Consider the following 23774-nt stretch of genomic DNA (forward strand, 5'->3'; position numbering starts at 1 on the left):
ACCTAAGTTTTAATTTTACCCCTGTACTGCAGTACAGCCACAGTACGCCCATTCTTCTGATAGATATTCAAACAGTCTCTAGACCAAGGGCTATCCAAAACACTTGACCCCGTATCTCTGTGATTGATAAAACCCGAGATTTGACTGTGTGAAGAACTGCATTTTCACATGCATCTTTTTAGAACATATTGGTACTGATTTCAGAGCAAGTGCATACAAATCTTCTCATAATGAACAAGTTTGATGTGAATTGCCAATAGGCATTGTTGTCTCTTCCTGCAAAGTTCAGTGGAATGAAATTAAAAACTAATAAGTAAGCAGTTGCAGGTGACCAACCGTATTGGTCACTGCTGACTGTAGTTCCTCAGTTCTGAGACTATAATTCCTCAGGTTTGAGAGAGGATGTGCAATGTTTGAGAGAGCATGTGGATCTTCGTGATGGTAAATCAATAGGTTTTTTAAATCAAAAAAAAATTTTTTTGAGCTTGGAAAAGTTCCTAAACACGTATTCAGTATTTTCCCCCCTTCTTTCTGCTTAAACTACCATATAAAAAATTCTTTTCACTTTTCCCAGATTTTTTTGAGAATGGTTACAGAAACAAAATGTTTCATTCACTACAAAATAATAGGGGAGAGATGTATCATTCCACCATTTATAAATTAATCTCAGTGTGTATGCAATATCAAAACCTGTGTGTCCTATGTAGTGTTTGCTGATGTGTGAAATATTCCTCCCACTATTCTTCCCAGCAGGACCAATCTTGATAACAGTAATTAATTCATGAGAACTGAAAGTAATTAATTCATCAGAATTGCAGCATGCTTATATGACTTCTATTCTGTTAATACTACCAAGTCACTACACTGCTCAGTAGACAACCATTCATGTTAAATGCTAATATATTTTCTTCTATAACATTAACCAAGGAGGAAAAACACTATGTGTAAAATAACCTTACAAGACTCCTTCCAGTATGTTTAGTGAGCAAGGTTTATGAGTCCATTCACTTTTTGGCCATACAGGGGCATGTATCACGTTTTAAGGTTAGCAATGTTAAGTATGTAAATACAATTGACTTCAGATGTAGTTTCACAGTGTATAAGAAGGTTGTAACTTGGTTTTAGGTGTAATTTCTGATGTAAACAAATGCAAAGGAGTTCAAAGAGACAGAATAACAGTTATGTGCACCTAACTATTAACTAAACATAAGTGTACAACCAGAGAAACATAGTGGGTAAACGAATTTTAATTTTTGTGGGGCAGCTGCAGCATTCAAAATGCAGTCAACAAAAATGTCTTGATAAGATATTTGTATTAAGCCAGCTGAAGGTAAGTAAAAGTCTGGAATGTCTTGGCATAAATAAAGCTAAATAAAAAGTGGCTAGTTGCTTTATTTCTTCAAGTAATTTAATCTACAGTCATGAAGTTAAACCACCATTATTTTGGATAAATCAGTGTCACTTCAGTCATTCAATAAAAATCTATGTATTTGGAATCTGTGCACAACTGCTTCACTACTACGAATAGTGTGAAGATTAAGTTTTTCTGAATGTACGTATAAACTCAAAATTGCGTACACAAACCTCTATAATTAGTACTACTTTCAGATTACGTGCAATCTGAATCGTCATCAAATACTACGCTTTCACCATCTCAGACTCGCCAAGGACTTTGTAAATCATTTGCTCCAAACATTTCTCCCATTCATTGCACATTTTGAACACGAAATCAACACAAAAGCACACAAAACACATGAAAAGGAGAAAAATCGGACATCAATTAACACCTGTGAAGCAAGCGACAGTAACGAAGGTTTCATAAAACAATTTTTGTGGTGTTTCTGCTACTGCCACCTAGTGGTCATCGTAGAAACTACAAAGTCTGCCAACTTTACAGATCTTTGCAGGAATTGTAAATATATATATTCGATACAAAAAAAAAAAAAAATCGTAAACAGCATGACATAGTATGTCTGCTGCACATCCCCGTTTCCCACAGTCACTATAACATTACTTCAGCTGCACGTTAAGTGTAAATAATATTCCACATTTATGTACCCTCTAAGACACACCACAAAGGAATCATTGGAATGGGATGAAAATCAGTAGATGTGATGTACATGTACAGACAAACAAAAGATTACAGTTCCAGAAAAATTCGATAATTTGTTCAAGGGAAAGAGCTTCACAAATTGAGCCTGTCGATAACATGTTGGTCCACTTCTGGCCTTTACACAAGCAGTTATTAGGCTTGGTACTGACTAACAGTTTTTGCATGTTTCATGAGGGATATCATGTCACATTCTGTTCAATTGGTGCGTTAAGGTTGTCAGAATCCCGAGCTGGTAGGAGGGCCTTGTTCATAATGTTCTCAATTGGGGAGAAATTTGGTGACATTGCTGACTAAGGTAGGGATGACAACCAAAGGGTCCCGCTATTGAATGAAATGGCATTCCAACCATCACTTGTGGTTGTCGGGCTGTATTGTGAGCGACAGTCAGGTTGGTATCCCACTGCTGTCTGCACGTCTTCAGCCTGCAATCTCATTGATTGGAGTAGAATTGACTTCAGTTGATGAGTCCAGCTTTGAATTAAGCCCCGATGACTTGCAAATATGTGTCTGGAGGTGCACAGACAGTGGTGGGATACCAACCTGACTGTCGCCTGCCAGAGGGATGGTCTGGGATGCCACTTTTTTCATAGCAGGACCCTTTTGGTTGTCATCTGCAGCACCCTTATGGCACAGCAGTAAGTTGGCGAATTCTACATCCCATTTTGCTCCCCGTCATGGCAAGCCATCCTGCGCTTACACTTCAGCAAGATAATGCCTGTCCACACACAGTCAGGTTAGGTTGCTGGGCCTCTCGCCAGTTGAGAACATTGGGAGCATTATGAGCAAGACACCCCCCCCCCCCCCAATCCATTTCAGGATTCTGATGATCTGATGTGCCAGTTGGATAGAATTTTACAAGATATGCCCCAGGAGAACATCTAACAACTCTATCAATCAATGCCAAGTCCAATAATTGTTTACATAAGGGCAAGAGGGGGACACCAACACGTTATTGACTTGCTCAGTTTGTGAAGCTCTTTCTCTTGAATAAAGCATCAATTTTTTCTGAAATTGTAATCATTTGCTTGTCTATGTATGTACATCACATCTACAGATTTCCGTCCTATTCAGATAATTCCTTCATGGTGTGTCATTTTTTATTGATTTTAGAAAATATGGATATGAATATGACCAAAGTTGGCTAAAAGTAGCTAATTCTCTGAACTATCTTGTTATTGTACCAGTAAATAAAGGTTTTTGAAAAGCCTCTGTTAATGTTAAGTTTTCTGAGATAGGGTAAGGATTTTTTGACAATTCAAAATTCTTACATGTTGGTGAACAAAGAACCATCTCAGCTGGCAGCTACAGTTTTCTAGGAATTAATGCATTTTTTCCTTTTGTGGTTTTATTTACAATTCGTCTCAATTTTTTGTTCAAGTGACATCGGGCTGTGGTCTTGCTGTGTAACAAATTACAGGTGATGATTACTGACAAATTTACGAGATACTGAAATATAAACATCTCACTGAAATTAGCATCCCACATAGTTTCAGCTGTTAACATGCTTTTAATTTGGTTAATCCGTCCTATGTTACCACATTTTTGTCCTTTCAATGTATTCTTGTATCATGATGGCCATTAAAATAAATAAATTATTTGTCTCGATACACTGTTGAATGCAGGAGCAGGATTGGGTAAATTCACATCATATTGTTCATTCCACAAAATAAAGAGCATTTTTCCACCAGCTCCTTGTGCTTGAAAGCTTCTGTTAATCTGTTAATTGAAACACACCCCTCCTGCCCCCCCCCCCCCCCCCCGCCACCCCACCCAATACACACACAAGAAAGAAAAAAGGAACTTACAGGAAGGAGTGTACAAAGAAAACCTGAGCCAAAAGTTGATTTTAACTCTTGATTTTCTTTTAGAATTGTTTAATTAGGTAAATGTTGAACTATTGAAAGGTTTTCCAAAATGCAACGTTTTTGGTGGTGAAGACTGGTTTGATCAGCTCAGTACACTTTTGGACAAGTTGTGCAATAATCTCCCCCCCCCCCCTACCCCCACCCCAGTTTAATTCAGTACCACCTCCTCCTCTTTTATTGATCTACGTACCTAACCTTAAGCATTCTTCTCTGTCACCACATTTTAAAAGCTTTTATTCTCTTGAACTGCTTATTGTCCACATTTCACGTCCAAACAGGGCTATACTTGAGACAAATGTCTTCAGGAAAAGACTTCCTTACAGTTAAATTTCTTTTAGATATTATCAAATTCATCTTTTTCAGAAATTCTACTTTTGTTGTCATTAGTTATTTTGCTGCACAAACAGCAAAACTCATTGTCTACTTTTAGTGTCATTTCTGGATCTTAATTCTCTCATCGTGGCCTCATTTTATTAGAATACATTCCAATACCTTTGTTTTGCTTTTGTTGATGTTCATCTGACAATCACTCTTTTTTTTGCTATCTTTGCATTCAACTGATCTTCCGAGTCCTTTGCTGTCTCTGACAGAATTGCAATAGCATTGGCAAACCTCACAGGATATGCCTAAACTCAAATTTGCTTTTTAAATTTCTGATTGATTTCCTTTATTGCTTGATGTACAGACTGAATAACACAAGGGATTCGTCACTATCTTATCTCACTCTCTTCTCAACCAAAGTGTCCTTTTCATGATCCCTTTAGAATCTGAGTGTATTGTGGTCAGCATTGTCAAAAGTTTTCTCTAAATCTACAAAGGCTATGGATGTAGATTTGACTTTCTTTAACATATGTCCTAAGACAAGTCACTGGGTCAGTATTGCCTTGAATGTTGCTACATTTCTCTCAAACCCAAACTGATCTTCTCTGAGGTTGGTTTCTAGCAGTTTTCCATTCTTCTGTAAACAGTTAATATCAGTATTTTGCAATCATCACATTCTAAACTGACAGTTTACCAATATTCACATCGTTTAGTACCTGCCTTCTGTGGAATTTTAATTATTACATTTTTCTTGAAGTCTGATGGTATTGTTGATACAGCCATGTTTACATAATACTTTTCAAGATTTTTTGGTGATCACTCAATTGTATGTACAATTCTCTACTTTCTTCATTGTGTCCTAATATTCATGTTGATGTCTCAGCGGTTAATCCAGGATGGAAAAGTGATTTCCGTAATGATAGCAAATATAATCAGAAGCATGTGAGGTAATAAGCATAGTGAAATGTGGTGAAGGACTCTCTCTCTCTCTCTCTCTCTCTCTCTCTCTCTCTCTCTCTCTTTTCTTTTTCCTTCTGTTATGATTGAAGTTAAATGTGGAATAACATAGATGGCCTTCTGTAAGTGCATTACCAGTTGCAGAGGGCTTTTTAGATACTTCACAGATACGTTTAGAATTGGACAGCAGCATTGGGACAATGCAAAGATATTGAAAGCATAGTGACCATACCAGTTTTGTTTTTATGCCTGTCAACCGCTCAGCACAGTTATACAGAGTGTAATAACCTTTTTGCCTTCCATTATTTAAATTCCTTCTGTTAGGACTTCCCAGTATTGTACACAAACTTCTCAAATAAGGTAAAGTGAATAAATAAATCCACTGGTCTTGTAAATTAATCAATATGTATTATGTAGATGAAATAGTTTGAGAATGAGTAGCTTTTGCTAATGTTTATAAATATCTCTTTTTAAAAAAAGTAAAAGACTGGAAGAGATGGCGTAGATAATACTGGAAAGCCAGCAGTGGATCAGGAGAGATGCATTATCAGCAGCTGAGAAAGAGAAGAGGGCTTTGTGGTCCAATACTTCTTGATGGCCTACCCTAATGTTAGTCACCTCCCCATGCTTTCACTGTAAGCTCAAAAATGATTTTTATTTCCAAGTGTGGCTATTGAACTTGTCATGACATTTGTTGCTTGTCCTCAGCACGGAATCTTTATTTTTTGTAACTCATACTTTCAACATGTATGTTTGATAATTTTTTGGATTAAATGTGAAAATTTTGTTGCAGAAAAAGGGAAGAACAATTGTCATTGATCCAGAGAAGGACAAAACAATGGTGCAAGAACTACTCGATTTTAAGGATAAAATGGACAACATTGTGAATTATTGCTTCCAGAAAAATGAAAAGTTTGCCAACAGTCTTAAGGAAGCATTTGAACACTTCATTAATCAACGAGCAAATAAACCAGCAGAACTTATAGGTATTTACATCATGAATTGCTTAATGGCTTGTCTGTCAATTATTCATGTATTGATAAGTTAAATAGTTCATGAGGAAGCTTCTTTTTTTGTGATCAGCTAGTTGTAGCAATCTGTTAATAGTTATAATTTCTTAGTATTTATTGTTCTTTTTGATCAATTGCTCTGCTTCACCAAGCAAACTTAATTGTCCAGCAATATTGAGATATTGAAACAAAACAAATCAGATCGGGGGGGGGGGGGGGGGGGGTTAGCGGAAAAGGAAAGAAGTTAAAAGACTGGATGTGTTAGTGGAACAAAGGGCTATGTAGTGCTGGAACGAGAACAGTGAATGGGCTAGATGGGTGAGGACAATGGCTATTAAAAGTTGAGGCCAGGAGGGTTACAGGAACATAGGGTATATTTCAGGAAGAGTTCCCACCTGTGCTAAACAGAAAAGCAGCTGTTGCTGGGAAAGATCCTTATGGCACAGGCTGTGAAGCTATCATTGAAATGAAGAATGTCGTGTTGGGTGATGGGCTTAGCAACAGGGTGGTCTACTTGTTTCTTGGCCACAGTTTGTCAGTGGTCCTTCATGTGGATAGACAGCTTTTTGGTTGTCATGCCCACATAGAATGCAGTACAGTGGTTGCAGCTTAACTTGTAGATTACATGACTTGTTTCATAGGTAGCCCTGCCTTTAATAGATAGATGTTTGTGACCGGATTGGAGTAGCTGGTGGTGGGATGATGTATGGGACAGGTCTTGCATCTAAGTGTATTACAGGGATGTGAGCCATGAGGTAAGGTGTTGGGAACAGGGGATGTGTAGGGATTGGTGAGTATATTATGTAGGTTCGGTGTATGGCAGAATACCATGGGGGAATATTGTGGGAGGGATGGGAAGGATAGTGAGCAGGACATTTCTGATTGCAGGGCACGATGAGAGGCAGTAGAAACTCTGGTGGAGAATGTAATTCAGTTGCTCCAGTCCTGGATGGCATTGAGTTATGAGGGGAAAACTGCTCTGTGGCCAGACGATGAGACTGGAAAAATAAGGCATGGGAGATTTGTTTTTCTACAAGGTTGGGAGGATAATTACGATCCGTAAAGGTCTCGGTGAGACCCTCTGTGTATGTTGGAGGGACCGTTCGTCAAAGTGGAAGTATTGCTGGTGGTTAGTAGATTGGATATGGACAGAGGTACTGATATTGCCATCTTTGAGGTGGAGGTCAACATCTTGGAAGGTAGCATAATGGTTTGAGTAGGACCAGATGAAGCGAATGGGGGAGAAGGTGTTGAGATTCTGGAGGAACATGGATAGGGTGTCCACACTGTCGATCCATATCACAAAGGTGTCATCAATGAATGTGAACCAGGTGAGGGGTTTAGGATTCTGAGTGTTTAGGAAGGATTCTTCTAGATGGCCCTTAAATAGATTGGCATAGGATGGTGTCACGCAGGTGCCCATAGCCGTACCCTGGATTTGTTTATAGGTAATGCCTTCAAAGGAGAAGTAATTGCGGGTGAGGATATAGTAGGTCATGGCGACTAGGAAGGAGGTTGTTGATTTGGAATCCATCGGGCATTGGAAAGGGAGTGTTTAGTAGCGATAAGGGCATGGGCATTATGGATGTTAGTGTAAAGGGAGGTGACATCAATAGTGATGAGTAGGGCACCATGTGTTAAAGGAACAAAAATTTTGAGAGATGATGGAGGAAATGATTGGTACCATTATGCAGGAAGGTAGGTTCCAGGTAATAGACTGAAGGTGTTTGTCTATGAGAGCAGAGATTATCTGAGTGGGGATACAGTAACCAGCCACAATTGAGGTTAGTTTGCATGTTGGTGGATCTGGGGAATGATTGTGGGGCTAGGATCATGGTTATGAAACTCTGGAAAGTTAACGCAGTGATTTGGGGTCAGTGGGGGTGGTCACAGTTGAATGGAAGAGTGAACTGATTCAGGCAGGGCTCAGCATTGATCTGTACTTGAGTCTCTTTGGTAGGGTTGGTGGCAAAAAAGTGTTTCCACTGCAGAGGCTGGGAGAAGGAGAGAAGTCCTGCATCACTGAATTTGGGAGTAGGACAAAAGGTGAGGCCCTTGGAAAGGACTGATTTTTCTGTGGGGCTATGGCTTTTGGAGGAAAGGTTCATGACTGTGTTCCAGGTCCGTTTAGTTGATTTGATTTGGTTTTAACAGGGGAGCTAAAACAGCATAGGTCTAACCCGCTACTGCCCACACCGAAACTAAGTTTATTGTGTGGTATCGCTCCCTGTATATCTAGTAAAGCCAGCCAGTGCCCTCAAATAATGCAGAGTGTCCCTCTACCAGTTTTTTGTTAGACACAATTTCTTCAGGTCTAATTGTCCCGAAGATTATGTATCTTTTACTCTTCAGTGCCGTGCATTCGAAGATTAGGTGTGATGCAGTTTCTTCACCCTCATCACGATCCTACACTAAGGGTCCTCTACCGTTACACCCATTGTGTGTAGGTGTTTTTTGAAATTTCCATGGCCGGTCGTCAGTCCAGTCATGAGTTTGATCTCTTTCCTGTTCGATCCCAGGATTACAGACAGAGCTTCTTTTAAAACATGGCTTGGGCTTCATTAACCTTACCATGTTTTTGTTTATGGACCTTATTCCAATATCCTATTTGCTGTTTGGTAAGCCAGTTCTGTAGTTCTAGTTTGATCACAGCCTGGGTGATTGTCAGGACAGGTTCCAGTCCAATAATTGGAGTTGTTGCCCCCATCCTAGCCAGTCTGTCATCTTGTTCATTGCCACAGATCCCCGAGTGGCCAGGGATTCACACTAGGATTACCCTATTGTTTCCCTCTAGGTCCACCAGAGCCATGTGGCATTCTACAACAATCTTAGATCTTGTTGCAGGAGCTGCCAAAGATTTCAGGGCTGCCTGGCTGTCTGAATAGATGTAGATGCTATGATCCTTGTAGCACCTACGCATATTCTTCTCCACAAATGCCTTGATTGCAGTAATTTCGGCTTGGAATATGGAGGCCAGTTTTCCTAGAGAGATGATGCCCTGCAGTCTTGGCTGAACCCTGTACACCCCTGCCCCAATGCCTTAGTCTATTTTCGACCCATCAGTGAACCAAACGGAACCGGTCATTCAGGTTCGAATCCTGCCTCGGGCATGGGTGTGTGTGATGTCCTTAGGTTAGTTAGGTTTAAGTAGTTCTACGTTCTAGGGGACTGATGACCTCAGAAGTTAAGTCCCATAGTGCTTAGAGCCATTTTTTAGTGAACCAAACGATGTCCCCCGTACAGTGTCGAACTGTTTTTTCTCACTACTCCCTGCTTCCAATTCTTATATTGTAAGGCTTGTCGAAGCAGTTGGGAGCTATTATATAGTCAGTAGGCATTCCCCCAGCCATTCCTATATTTACCTCACTCACTATCTTAGTGTGTGATTCTGGATATCCGAATGAAAACAAGTTTTTGCCAGTTTTAAGTCTGTGTGCCCCAGCTGCTGCCTCCACCTTGACCCAAAGGTGTAGTGGAGCATGCCCAGCATGGCTTCCATTACAGCAGTTGGTGTGCTGCTAATTCCGCCTGTTACGCCTAAGGAGGCCAATCTCTGCACCTTAGCAAACTCCTTAGCTGCAACCTGCTGTTCTACCTTCTTCCACCACACTACGGCCCCGTAGGAAATCCTAGGTCTGACCACTGTGGTGTAGTACCAGTGCATACCTCTGGGGCTTAGGCCCCAGTTTTTGCCACAAGCACTTCTAATACTCACTAGAGTACTTTTTGCTTTGGAGCAGATACTCTTAATGTGAGGGGTCCCTGTTAGCTTCTCAACTAAGGTTACCTCTAGATATTTCACTATTCCCTTCACAAGTAGAATTTCATCGAAGAGCTTTAGATTCCAACTTAAGTGTTGAAAATGTCTCTTCGTAAATAGCACCACAAGAGTCTTCTTAGGATTAACCCTTAGATCCTGTTTAATGCACCGGTCTTGCACAATATCCAATCCTCCTTGTGCCATATTTATAACTTTGTCAGTAAATTTGCCAAGTATTACTATGACAAGGTCATCTGCATATCCTTGGCAGAAGCATTGTCTGGAATTTAATTCCTCAATGAGCTCGTTCACCACTAGATTCTACAATAGAGGGGACAAAACTCCTTGTGGGCAGCCTCTAGTGGTGTTAATTACCATCTTTTCATTCATCATGGTAGCTCTACCTTCCTTCTACTAAGCATGGCCCTGGTCCACCTGCATATAGTGGTCCCCAAGTGATGCACCTTTACTGCCCTTCCCATGGAATCAAAGGTCGTGTTACTGAAGGCCCCCTCGATATTCAGGAAGATGCAGAGGGCTATTTCTTGATAGTGAAGTGCTTTCTCCACCTTCCCGATGAGTTGGTGGAGAGTTGTCTCACATGATTTACCTGGTTGATATACATGTTGGTTTGAATGTTTTCTTAGCAGTTTTTCCATTGCTCTGAAAATGAAGGAGAGCAGACTGATGGGTTTCATAACCTTAGCCTTCATATGATCAGTTCTCCCTGGCTTTTGAATGAAAGCAACCTTCACTGCCCTCCAAGCATTGGGAATGATTCCTACTGCTGGCTAGCCATGAGTAACCTGTGTAGGACTCTTATGAGATTCTCTCCAGCCTGTTGCAGGAGAGCTGGAAAAATTCCATCAAGGTCAGGTGAATTGAACAGTTGGAATGTTCCCACTGCCCGTTGGATTTTATTAAAGTTCACACACTCCTTGGCCGATTCCCAGTCTCTCTTCGAGTGCCTGGGAGAACCATTGTCTCTCCAGGATCACATTCTAGTCTGTGTTGTCCGGCAGAGCATGTTGAGGAAAGCGAATTTTGAGGAGCAGTTCCAGTGTCTTATGTGCTATCTTTGTATATTCCCCATCCTCCTTCCTCAGCATACCTCCTGGATTGGTTGGTACTCTAATGAGGGTTCTGTGAAGTCTGGCTTAGCAGCTGTGCTCTCCACTTCCTCACAGAGTGACTTCCAGGATCCCTCCTCTGCTTGTCTGATTGCAAGGTTGTAGTTGACAAGGGCCCCACAATATTTTTCCCGTTGTCCTTTACGTCTCGCAATATTAAACAGTCTCTGTACCTGTTTTCTTGGCATTTCCAAGTTGTTATTCCACCAGGGCACACTCCTATTTGTGCACTTCTTGGTGATTGTGCAGTTGTCCTGATATGAGGTCATTATGGCAGAGGTAACAGCTTCTGCTACTTCCTCAAATTCTATTGTATTCCTTATCAAGGTTTTAATTTCTGATAAGCCTAAATCAAGGTCCCTGCTATATGTCTCCCAGTCTGTTTTCCCGGGATTCCTATAGGTCATGGTCTGTCTGATTCCCATTTCAATCTTGAATTTAATGTGCATGTGGTCTGATGAGGATGGCTCCAACACCACATGCCATTGTTTGACATAGCTGTCCATCATCTTGGAACTAAAGGTTATGTCAGTTACTTCTTTCCTTCTACTATACCTGAATGTAGGTTCATTGCCCCTATTCAGGACCTCCAAGTTGTTAGCTAAAAGAAATTCAAGAAGGTACTCACTCTACTGCTGGTGTCCTTGCTGCCCCAAACTAAGTTAAGGGCATTGGTGTTGCATCCCACCAGCAGTTGATCACCTTGCCGATGGCAAGTCTCTACCAGTCTCCTCACCTCCAAGGGAGGAGGAGAGCTGTCTTTGTAAGGAAGGTATGCTGAAGCCAAAACAATTTCCCTCCTGATACCTTCCTCCCATTGCTGCATTTTAATGGTTACTAAGTCCCTAGAGCAGAAATCCGTCATTGGCATGAAAGAGATGCCATTTCTTACATAGATGCATGTTCTGGAGTTTCTTATATTTCTAGCATAAATCAGCGTGCCTCCAGTGCCACCGAAGCCCAATACACCCCCTTTATATAAATAGGGTTCTTGTATCAGGGCCATATCCACATCCTGCCTCCCCAGGCAGCGACTCAGGGCAGCAGAGGCCCCTTTACTGTGCTGCAGATTAATCTGGATCTTTGGTACCCATATTGATATCTTTGCAGCCTTAAGAAGCTCCACCACTGCTGTCTTAACCAGCAGCTTCGCATCTTACCACATGGATGTCATGGAAACCTTGTCCTTGAGCCATTCCACCATGTTGGGCCCTGGGCCAGCATCCCCCCCCCCCTTCCCCCCCCCCCTCAAAAAGTCTCTTCAAAGAGGGCCATCTGTACCAATTCCTCATGCTGCGAGTTGATGGCCACCAGTGGAAAGCCTTCCTGGATAACTACCATCCTGAAAACAGAGATTGCAATGCTATTGGTCTGTTTCCCTATTTCTTGCCTCATTTTTTTTCTGGACTCGCTTATCCAGGAAGGAGGGTGTTTTTGATTCCTCCCTTCTCCGCTTGCTACCTGTCTTTGATGTAGTGGGGGTCTGTGTATCCTCTTCAACCTGAGACAGTTTCTTCCTGTGGGTCTTAGGTTCAAGTCCCTTTAATTCCCTCCACTTGTCTTTTGGATGCCATTCTTTCCCTTCCTTTTTCCTCTGTTCCCTGAGTAGTTTCCTCCTCTGGTCACCAGACAAGCCTTTGATCTAGGTCCCACTTCTGACTCAGGTCCAGACCCTGATTCAGTAGTGGAAATGCCTTCCATCGGTACTGACCCCGATGTTTGGATAACTGATGCCTCAATTTGCCCCTCAGTTTTTTTTTTCTATATTTTCTTTAGTCATGTCTATATTGGTCCCACGAGATTTGTAGAAGGTCCACACCACGAGTACCCCACGCGGTGTAATGCTACTTACTCAGGGAGGTCGCCCAGTATCCCTGAAGCTCCATTTGCAACTCATCGTCCCACCTGCCACGCACCCCTCGGCGTGGATTGCATCATACCTTGGGTTGGGTCAGGGAGTTGGGTAGGACTAGGAGTGGATAGGGAAGATGGGACATTGTGGGACACTCTTAGTTTGATCCATTGGCTGAGGCCTTTCCTGCAGTAGGTCCTCTACCTTCAGCATAGCCCTCAGCTTCACAGGGATATACAAGCCTCTCCACCCACACAGACAGTGCTTTGTCAAGGTGCTGTTCCCCGGTGAGGTCTGTTTAGTTTCTGGTTTCTTTGTGGTGATGGGAGTTTTGTGGGGTGGGGTAAATGTAGTAGGTCTGCGAGATAGGGTTTGCCAGTTACGAGGGTATGTGGGGGGAGGTTTGGAGTTTGTCGTAGAGGTGATGGACAATGGTACTCCAAGGCAGGAATAGGAAGTAAGCAGGGTGAAGAGTTTTTTGAGTTGGCGTTGTGCATGTTGCTCTAGTTCATGGAGGGAAGGTGTTTCAATGTATGTTGTGGGTCCAGGGATTTGGGATTGCATAGCAGGAGAATCTTATGGATGAAGGTTGGGACTTGATTGATATGGTTTTGCAGGACTATGTTGGCGAGGGCTAACGATTGGCAGAATCTGAACAGATGGAGGTCATTGTGGAAGGAAGGTTGGCACCCAGAGATGGTTAATTTGATGGTAAGACTATTTGGGAAGTTGGGAGGGAATTCCTTGAGCCAAGCAACAATGCAGGAAAAGTATGTGGGACTGGATTCTGGCTAGGGATAAGGAAACATTCCTGTATTGACGCAGATGGAAGGAGCAAGGATCCATTTTAGCGGAAAAAACGCAAAAATAAGTTATGAAAATAACATAAATTACATCCGAAAAAAAATTGGCAAAAATACATCAAAATACAAGAGCAAAATCATGAAAAGTTTGAAACGGTTGAAATAAGGGGAAACAAGATGAAATCACAGGGAGTACAAAGGCAAAAAGCCACTAAAATTGGCTTTAAGTCTCAGTGAGATCAAAGAAAAAATATAAATAGAAAAACATTTTTCTGTGGGTTGCAGGTCTGAGGGTGGATAAGTGTGAAGAAGAGGGATGGCAGATGTGACTGGATGAGGTGAAATTTGTAGGTGTGAACTGATGGGATAGAACATAGAAAGGGGGGGGGGGGGGTTCGTATGATGAGATAAAAGATTGTGTGACATCAGTACTACTCAACCCAACAAACCACCTTCCTAGACCTCCACATCAAAGATGGCTACATCAGTACCTCTTTCCATATCAAACCTACTAACCATCAGCAATACTTCCACTTCAACAGCTGCTGCCCGTTCCATACCATGAAGTCCCTTCCATATAACCTAGCCGCCAATGACCGCCGCGTCTGCAGTGACAAGCAGTCCCTCTCAAAATATACTGAGGGTCTCGCTGAAGCCTTTACAGACCATCATTATCCTCTCAACATTGTACAAAACAAATCTACCATGCCTTATCTTTCCAGTCGCCAACCACCACCACCACCACCACCACCACCACCACCACAAGTCTCACTGTCCAGCAACAGAGCATCATTTGCCTCATAACTCAATACCACCCAGGACTGGAGCAACTGAGTTACATTCTCCACCAGGCTTTGACTATCTCTTGGTGTGCCCCAATATGAGAAGTGTCTAGCCCACTATCCCTCCCACACCTCCCACAGTGGTATTCCGCCGTCCACTGAACCTACACAATGTACTCATCCAACCCTACACAATTCCTGCTCTCAACCCCTTACCTCATGGCTCATATCCCTGTAATAGACTTAAATGCAAAACCTGTCCCATACATCATCCCACCACCAGCTGCTCCAGTCCAGTCTGAATCATCATCTATCCATTAAAGGCAGGGCTACCTGTGAAATGAGTCATGTGATCTATGAGCTAAGCTGCAACCATTGCGCTGCATTCTATGAGGGCATGACAACCAACAAGCTGTCTATCCACATGAATGGCCACATGGACCACCATGTTGCTGAGCACGCCACCCAACACGACATTCTTCATTTCAATGACTGCTTCACAGCCTGTGGCACATGGATCCTTCCCACCAACACCAGCTTTCCTGTATTGCACAGGTGGGAACTCTCCCTGCAATATACCATAATTTCCTGTAACCCTCTTGGCCTCAACTTTTATTAGTCATTGTCGTCACTCATCTAGCCCGTTTCCATCCCAGCACTACACAGCATCTTATTCCACCAACGCACCCAGTCTTTTTACTTCTCTCTTTTTCCGTAACCTCTCCTTTCCCCTCGTCCTCCATCTAACCTCCCAACTCCACCTAGCTGCCCTAGCTCCACCTCCATCCCTGCACGTTCTCCGGCAGCACTTCACCATCCCCCACCCCTACTCTGCTGTCCCTCCCTCTCCCCCCTGCAGCCACCTCCTTACCCCCTCCCAGTTGTTCACCCTTCATGCACTGCTCCTGCTCGTAGCTTGGCTTAAGCGTCCAGAGACTGTGCTTGTGTGTGTGCGCACACGTGCGTGTGTCGTCTGTTTCTGACAAAGGGCTTGTTGGCTGAAAGCTTATTTTGTGACGGTGTTTTTGTTGTGCTTATCTGTGCATCTCCACTATATGGTGAGTAGCAACTATCTGTTTCATAATATTATCAGATTCCATCCTGTAGTTTCCATTGGTTGGCTTTATTTTTCCATTGCTCCATTGTTCAGAGAAAGAATACAAAAATATTAACTGAAAATGCTCATTACACAGCACATTGCTGTTCTCACTCAGGCATTGAGTTAACATCCACATCACAAGCTCTATATAACAGTTTATTGTTAATTTTGGATTGCCGCAAGTCCATAGATGTTTCACAGCGTCAGTTCTCCATCCATTCTGTACTGTGTACATTGCAACTTGCACAAGTAACTGTGATCGTCACTTCATCTGAAGTCAGTGTGTGGTCTCCTTCTGAGGAACCATGCTGCCTTATTGACTGTCCCCATTTCTAATTGAATTTATTTGGTTAATAATGTAAGTTGTTGCTATCACACATTATCAACACATCTATGCTTTCCAGCTGGTAGCTGCAGCTTCCACTATGTGTATATTTACCCAATGTGCTAGTTAAATGTTGAAAAACCTAAACTGGCCAATTATAACAATAATGGTGCTCTTTAACTAGCAAAAGTGTACACACACACACACACACACACATACAGATTTTCCACAATGCTGCCTCCCTCCGCAACTGCAGAAGTGTACATTTAGGGTGTGGCCACTCTTTTTATCGAAGATTTTGAGGAGTGAGCACTCGATTCAGCCGCTTTTAAGGGAACCACACCCTGCCTATCTAACCCATGTTAATTTAGGCAAGTATTTGACCCATTTCTGAAAAAACTATTTGATGCAGGACCTTAATATTTTTACTGTGTGTTACATGATGCTAATAGAGTCAACTGTACTAAAATGTACTTTATCAATTTTATAGTTTTTAAGAAATACTTTTTTAATTTATTAACATAAAATATTAAGTTTTTCTGCAGAAAATATTTTTTGTGAACTTCCTAATGGGGGAATATTAATGAATGTAGTACCAGAGGTGGCTTTTTATGTTATGAAGAGTCTCTGAATATTTCTTTCATTTATCTATGATAGTTTCTGATATAATGGGGCATATGTACCGAAAATTGTAGTTTGCGGGAAATTGACTTTAAAGAAAAAAAAACTTTTGAAATTTGTTACTTACAGTTAATTAAAACTGTCCTGCTGCATATGATGGCCCTTCTTTGGCTTCTAGCGGGTCTTCCAGCTTCTTTTTCACCTTCCTGGATGTTTGTCTTGCTTTCTTGGCCATATTAGATGCAGACCTGTCTGCATCGGCTATCCTCATTTTATCGCAATGTTGCAGGCCAGTGATCATATTTTCACCAGGATTAATTCCCAGCTTTTTCAGTACCCAACACATTCCAATATTACCACAATTGAATGTAATAACAGCATCATGAACTCCTAGTTTCATTGTATGCATGGATAAAAATACAGTTTTCGGAAGGCGGTTCCAAATTATGCTGTTGAGACATTCATTTGGGTTCTGTGTCTGCCGATGCAGACATTTCCTTACGTCAGGATGAGCCAAGTCTCTGAAAATAGGTTTAATTGCTGTGATAACAGCAGCAGGAAGATAATGCTGGTGAGAATAAGATTCTCCAGTTGACTGAGCCCTATTGTATTTGCATCACGAATTTTTTCCTGATGGACATAATCCATGACATGGCTTATCAGTAGAGGACTTAAGGAAGAATATGGCCCAAACATCTCTCTTCTTTGTTTCTCCTAATTGCCTGCCCATAGTATACCTGCAAGTTTTCTATTTCAGTTTTAGTTAACCGACCCTGTCCGGTCAACAATTTTCCATCTTCTAATAATTTTCCTCTCATATCAACAGTTAGTTTTCTCAGGCTTGTTTCCAAACGTTTTTGAACATGGCCTACACATTCTATTTCGCTAATAATGGCATCTCCATATGGCTTAGAGTTCACCACATTGTTGTATGCCTTACTGTCACCATCACCCAAATATACCGTACGCATCTTGTTCCTATGGAGCAATGAAATATTTATTGTACTCCATGAACTTCCAGACCACCACTTGTTCCTCTAAAATTAGCCACATGGTTGTGTTCTTTATGTTCATTGACTTTACAACAATTTGCAATATTTAGACATTATCTCCACATCTAACACTTTACCAGTGTCTAGACTCGTGGCAGTCACTACTCGATTCAGAGAAGTATGTCCTCTTTTCTGCCAACTTCCATCAAGTGCAACTGCAATATCCGAACATCCATCATTTTCTTCCACTGCTTCCCTAGCAGCCAGTTTCATGCTTTCCTCGCTGACCTCACATACAGATTTCTCTAATATTGCCGTCAGTTTTTCAAATTTATTTGGTGGTTGATGTAAGTTCATCACTGAACAAAATGTTCTCCCTGCAGCCATGCCCTTGCCAATGGACCGTAAGGCATAAACTAATCTAATATTGATTTCATAAGGGCCACTTGCATCTGGTTTTGAAGAACTCAATGAAATCACAACTGAGCATTTAGTTGAAATTAAATCCAAAGCAATTGCTAGGCCTTTTCTCCCACTGTCACTCTCACAAATTTTCACACTCTGTGACTCACCCCACTGTCTACAATGTACAAATTTAGAAATTACATCTGATAATATTCTCAAATTTATAATAATGTTACTGCACCCCTTGTGACCTATAGTAAATTTGTTGTAACTGTCTTGAAATGGTGAGAGCTTCTTTGTATGACATAACCTCTTGTACAGAAAGCTTTCTAAACTTGTTTCCTCTAAATTGTCTTAAAAATGCCTTTGCATTTTGTCATCTTCAATAAACACAATAAAACACACATAAACAAGCGCTGCAAACGTAAGTATAACAACTACTCGCAATCACACTGGGACAAAACTAACCGTGTTTGAAAGTGTGTTGTTTTTGAACAGCAGAAACAAAAGAATACCAACCGTTCCATTCCAAGGATAGCCAACACACTCGGGAGTAAAAAAAAGAAAAATCCCTAACGTGCAATGTAGGGACTATAAAGATCTAAAATATATGCAGAAAAGTGGGCGTGGCACATAAACACGCGTGGTAGGAAAATGCTCTTTAAATGCTTGAAAACATTTTTTTCAGCAAAATCCTTTTCAGAGTGCTTAAATAAAACCTTAATCTCTTGAAATATGATGAAAATTGATGATCGATTTTTTTCGACCTGAACCACGGTGTGGTCTCCTTAAACCAACTGTATTTTGGCAATATGTTGACAATACTTTTATAGTTTGGCCTCATGGTTTGGATTGTCTGCAAGAGTTCCTACAACATCTGAACTCCATACATGAAAACATGAAATTTACTATGGAGTTGGAGAAGAAGGGTTGCTTGTTGTTTTTAGACATCTTAGTGCAATGTAAGAGCAATGACACACTTGGTCATTCAGTATATAGAAAGCCCACTCATACAGACCTTCATTTGCAAGCTGCTAGTTGCTGCCATCCGGCACAAACAGTGGGTGTTCTGAAGATCTTGATTCACCGAGCTCATATTATCCCTTATGCCGATAGTTTGCAAATAGAACTGCAGTGCCTGTAAACTGTATTTCTGAAGAATAGGTATTCGTTCCAGCAAGTGGAGAGAGTGCTGCAGACCTATAAGTGACAGAGCAAATAAGAGGAAGAGGCCTGTAAAACGACTGCGTATTTACCATATATTTGTAGTATTTCAGCGCAAATAGGCAGAATTTAAAAAATATATAAATTAGGAGCACTCTTTCACCCTCCTGCAAAAATTCTGTCGCTGTTGAGATCTGTCAAAGTCGATCTAGAGCTGCACAAGGCAGGTGTTTACAGGATTCCGTGCAAATGTGGCAAATCTTATATAGGGGAAATGACGCATACTGTGCAGTTTCACACTGTAGAACATCAGCCGTATACACGCCTCCTTCAGCCTTGTAAGTCTGCCATCGGCGAACATTGTATTTCCACGGGTCATGTAATGAATTACAGTGAGACAAAAATTGTGGCCCACATGTCTAACTTTTGGAGCTCTGTTATTAATGAATCCGTGGAAATAGCACTGTCTGACAGTGAGTCTCTTATTAACTCTGATGGCGGTTTTCAGTTGAATTCGGCATGGAATCCAGTCATTGAAAAACTTTGTGTCCTCCCTAGCCAGCGTAGTTCTGTGATGGAACCGTGGAAAGACAATCGAATTAACATTGATGCGGTGAACTTTCAACACGGAGAGTGTGCGGCACAGCAGAATCAAATGTGCTCAAGAAGTGCAGGTGCAACACCAAGTGAATCCACCACACATGTGCTGGCAGGACCTAGAATCACCAAAATATTGTGGCATGAAGTAACAGATATCCAACAGTTCTCCCGAAATTTTGTGGAACTACGTTTAGGATGTCTGTGTGGCCTTATGTATGAGTGTGTGTACTTAACAGTGGAAAGAGCAAGAGCTTGAAAGCTAGTTTGAGTATGTTTCTGTGCACCAAGCATTTGGTCCGCTATACGTGAGGAATTTCCTTTCCCTTATTTTACATAAATTGGCAGATTGTTGAAGAGAGAGACAAATTGTTCTTTGAAGCCTGCACCAAATTTCAAGAGCCACTATTAAGGGAGAATCTAAGGGTAGTATTCGGCCCACTTCTTCCACTCTTGTAGGGACCATGAAGAGAAAAACTAGACTAATTTCAGCACTCACAGAGGCATTTAAGCAGCTCTTTGTCTGTCAATCCATTTGCGATTGGAATTAGTAGTAACCCTACTATGTGGTACCACACTAAGCACCCTCTGTCATACACTTTCCAGTGGTTTGCAGAGATTGTCTGTAAATGTAAGTAACACACAGACGTTACATGAAATAAATTGTAGTCCTTGCTTACAGCACACGTGTAGAAGTATTGTCTTTCACTTTTTGCACATTCGTTCTTACACCTTTCATTTCATGTGTGTGTATTTCGGCGGGTACCATCTTATCCAGTCCTACAAGTAATCGTGATTATGTCTTCAATACTTATCTGCTCATCAATAATGTACTTTAATCTTAAATTTCTGTAAGACTAGTGTCAACAAATAACTGGTAATATGTTATGTAGCCATTGGTCCATACACATTCACTTTCTTTCCTGGCAAGCGTAGCACTGCAAACACCGAAGGGCACGCACGTTGACAGTGCTGCCTTCTGAGCTATTGAATGTGCCCCCACGCCCTCCCCAATCTTTGATAATAAGCTGCTTGCAAAACTGTTGATGTGCGTCTCCCTTTTCCAATTTACTTCAGAAAGTTCTGAAAGTTTGCACTCCATAACCATGGAGTATATTTCTTTGTTCTGTTATTCATGGCTGGTCCATCAGTTACCTGAGTTTTCACAATTTTGCAATAAAAACTACACGAGCCAGAGAAAGGAAGTATTCACCAGACTTTTTGTTTGCTGGCTTCGGAAATATCTTTATAGCATTTCATTTTCTGTGTACAATCCCATCCACTGTTGTTATGAATCCAGAATTACCTCTCCTTTATCACATTTTAGACTTTTCTAACTGTTAGTAGTAGTACATGTTTCTCAAGCTTTGGTCAAAATACTGCTGTTCTCTTTCAATCTCTTAGCAACCATCAAAATATCAACGACATAGAAGATAATATTCTTCTGTACTTTCTCTCAGTAATATGTCAGCATTTACCTAAAATTGTCACGTGTTTTGAAGGAAAATGGAACACTTTGAATTTATAACTTTACCCCCATATATGATGGCAGTGTGTTATTGACATTTTTTGTTTAATGGTACTTAACTCACTGCTCTCAAGCTAAATATTTCCTTTAGTCTCATTTTTCTGTAGCATTAATGTCCCTGAGTGTGTCTTCTTTGTATCTTGTTGAATCTGTTTTACTTCTGCATTTTGTGCACATCCTCCTCCTCTTCATATTCTCATTCCATTCTCCCTTTGCTCTTGCAGGGCATCTTCAAAACCAGTTATTGCTGAATTAATTGTGTGCTTCCAGGTGTTCTGCTGAGTTGTTCCACTTTTATGCACAGTATTTCGATGATCAACCCAGCCGTGCAGCATGTTTCGCTGTTATTTGTAGTCACTGCCCGAACTCCAATTTGTTGTGTGGAACATGATACTGGTCTCCTCGTATTTCATTTCATGATGATGTTCAATGCAGCACTCTGTGGCAACCAGGTTGCTTGGTTATTTCAGACAGTATGTTGCTTGCCCCTCTCTTCGATTGTTGTGGTAATCTGATCCAAGTAATACATGCTACATTTGCATTCAAGTTTTTCTGATCCACGTGGCCACACTGCAAACAAACGGCCATGTGCCGATAGAAACTTGTTGGTTTCAATTTGACTGATTCTAGTGTCTTTGAAGCAAAGTTATTCACATACAGATTCTCCACAACAGCCGATAACAGACTATTGTCATGCCATCGGTTTATTCATAATATTTTATGTTGAACAGGAAATGGGTTGACATCAGAACAGCTCTCAAAAATTCTGTGAAATAATCATTAAACTTTTCTCCAAATAGTTCCAAGAAATCGGAAAGTGAAACTCTCGTGATGAGAGAGAAGCCATAATGTACCTTAGGAAGACCATATAGTTGTGGTGGCACCGCTATTCTAAGACTCGTAGGATCAACATCTGCCTATCTGTGCGCAGTGTCATTCAAAATATTGAAAATCTTATTGCAGCCCACAAACGACATTAGGACCGTAGTGTTGTGCTTGTAGGCTGGCAGAATTAGGTTCCTTGTCCTCCCACAGAGTTCTCAGTGTTACTTGTTCTTGCTTGCAGAGATTGGACATCAGCATTAGCACCTAGGTAAGTGCTCTACAGTTTTCATGACAAACCTCATCTGCTGCTTCTGGCAGGAAAGAAGATGTGACATACTCGACATAGCTGATGTAATCTGCTATTTGCAACATTTTTGGAGTTGGCATGAAGTTTAGCTCTTCATCAAGGATCGTCCCTGTATCTACATCCAAATGTGTGTTAGTGAGCTCAATGCTGAGAAAACCTGAGAGATACTGTTGCTACATCCTTATCAATCAATCCTTACTTAGTTAGTGTCACACTTGTATATAAACATGGGACACCTGCTACTACACGAAACTGTACTCCTTATACTAATATATCAAATAACTGCTTCTCAACTATAGTAACTTGGACTCATTCATTTTTTGCACTGGCAACTTCAGAAGCTTTTGATCTTCGTCTTCCTCTTCCACTTTTTTTAACTTCATATAATGATCAAGATAAAGTACATACCTCTATACTGAAATCATCACTTGCCATGACATTCTGGTTGTTTAGATTGCCTTGTACTGTTGACTGATAATTTCTGCTTATTCTTGTCAAGTAAAGACTTTCTCACTTGCTCTATATTTCTGTTCCTCAAAATATTGAGTGTGACCCAAAATTTTACCAGTTCACATGCACATCGTACCCAAACTAATTATTCATGTCTCTCCTTCCCTTTTCCCCCCACCTCCTACCCCCCTTCTCCTTTTCCACCCTCCTCTCTCCCACCCCACACCACAGCACACCCATCTGCAATATGTCCATTACGCTCTCACTAGCAGCCAGCACATGTGGTTGCATCTTAAAATTTGAGGACAACAAACTGTACAAGCCATCAAGCAACACGCTGCTGAGCAAAGAGTGGCCGTAATTTATATTTTATAAATATGTTTACCAGAAGAAAAATGCAATGCTTGTTGATTACTAGCATTGGAACACTTACTGGCATAGGTAAACAGCAAAAACTGTTCCAGATAGGTATTCCAGGCTTCCTCTCGTCAAAAGCTAGAAACATAGATGATGTCAACACAAGTGTAGCAACTGGTGATGTCACTGTTACAGCCGAATATTGTCCCATTTACCTATGTACTTCATTGGCTTTTTCTGCAGGTCAGAAACGTGTTTCTCCTGATTGTGCTGCTGTTGCTGCAGATTCAGCTGGTACTGCCATAGGTCCATGAACATTGCATCATCAATGCACTGATAAACATGCTAGGATTTCAATCCTTATCACAACAGTACTCCAAATCTCATACCTTACACTGAATATGTTCTTTGTCCATGGGAAACTCTTAAAATCAGTCACATTGTTTTTACTGGCCAAACTGTGGCATTTGAAGCTCCTAGTATTTGGTTACCTCAGATAATAAAAAGTTAC

At 41.2% G+C, this 23774-nt stretch overlaps 1 protein-coding gene across 1 annotated transcript in view; it reads left to right on the forward strand.

Moving 5' to 3' along the window:
- Positions 1–23774, forward strand: part of LOC126259657 (cullin-4A) — a 91758-nt gene that overhangs the window by 37952 nt on the left and 30032 nt on the right. Inside the window, exon 7 of the mRNA XM_049956593.1 lies at positions 6050–6242. Coding sequence (XP_049812550.1) covers positions 6050–6242 — 193 coding nt within the window. The remainder of the gene's footprint in view (positions 1–6049; positions 6243–23774) is intronic.

This window comes from Schistocerca nitens, chromosome 1 (genome assembly GCF_023898315.1).
Source record: "Schistocerca nitens isolate TAMUIC-IGC-003100 chromosome 1, iqSchNite1.1, whole genome shotgun sequence".
Classification (NCBI taxonomy): Eukaryota; Metazoa; Arthropoda; class Insecta; order Orthoptera; family Acrididae; genus Schistocerca; species Schistocerca nitens.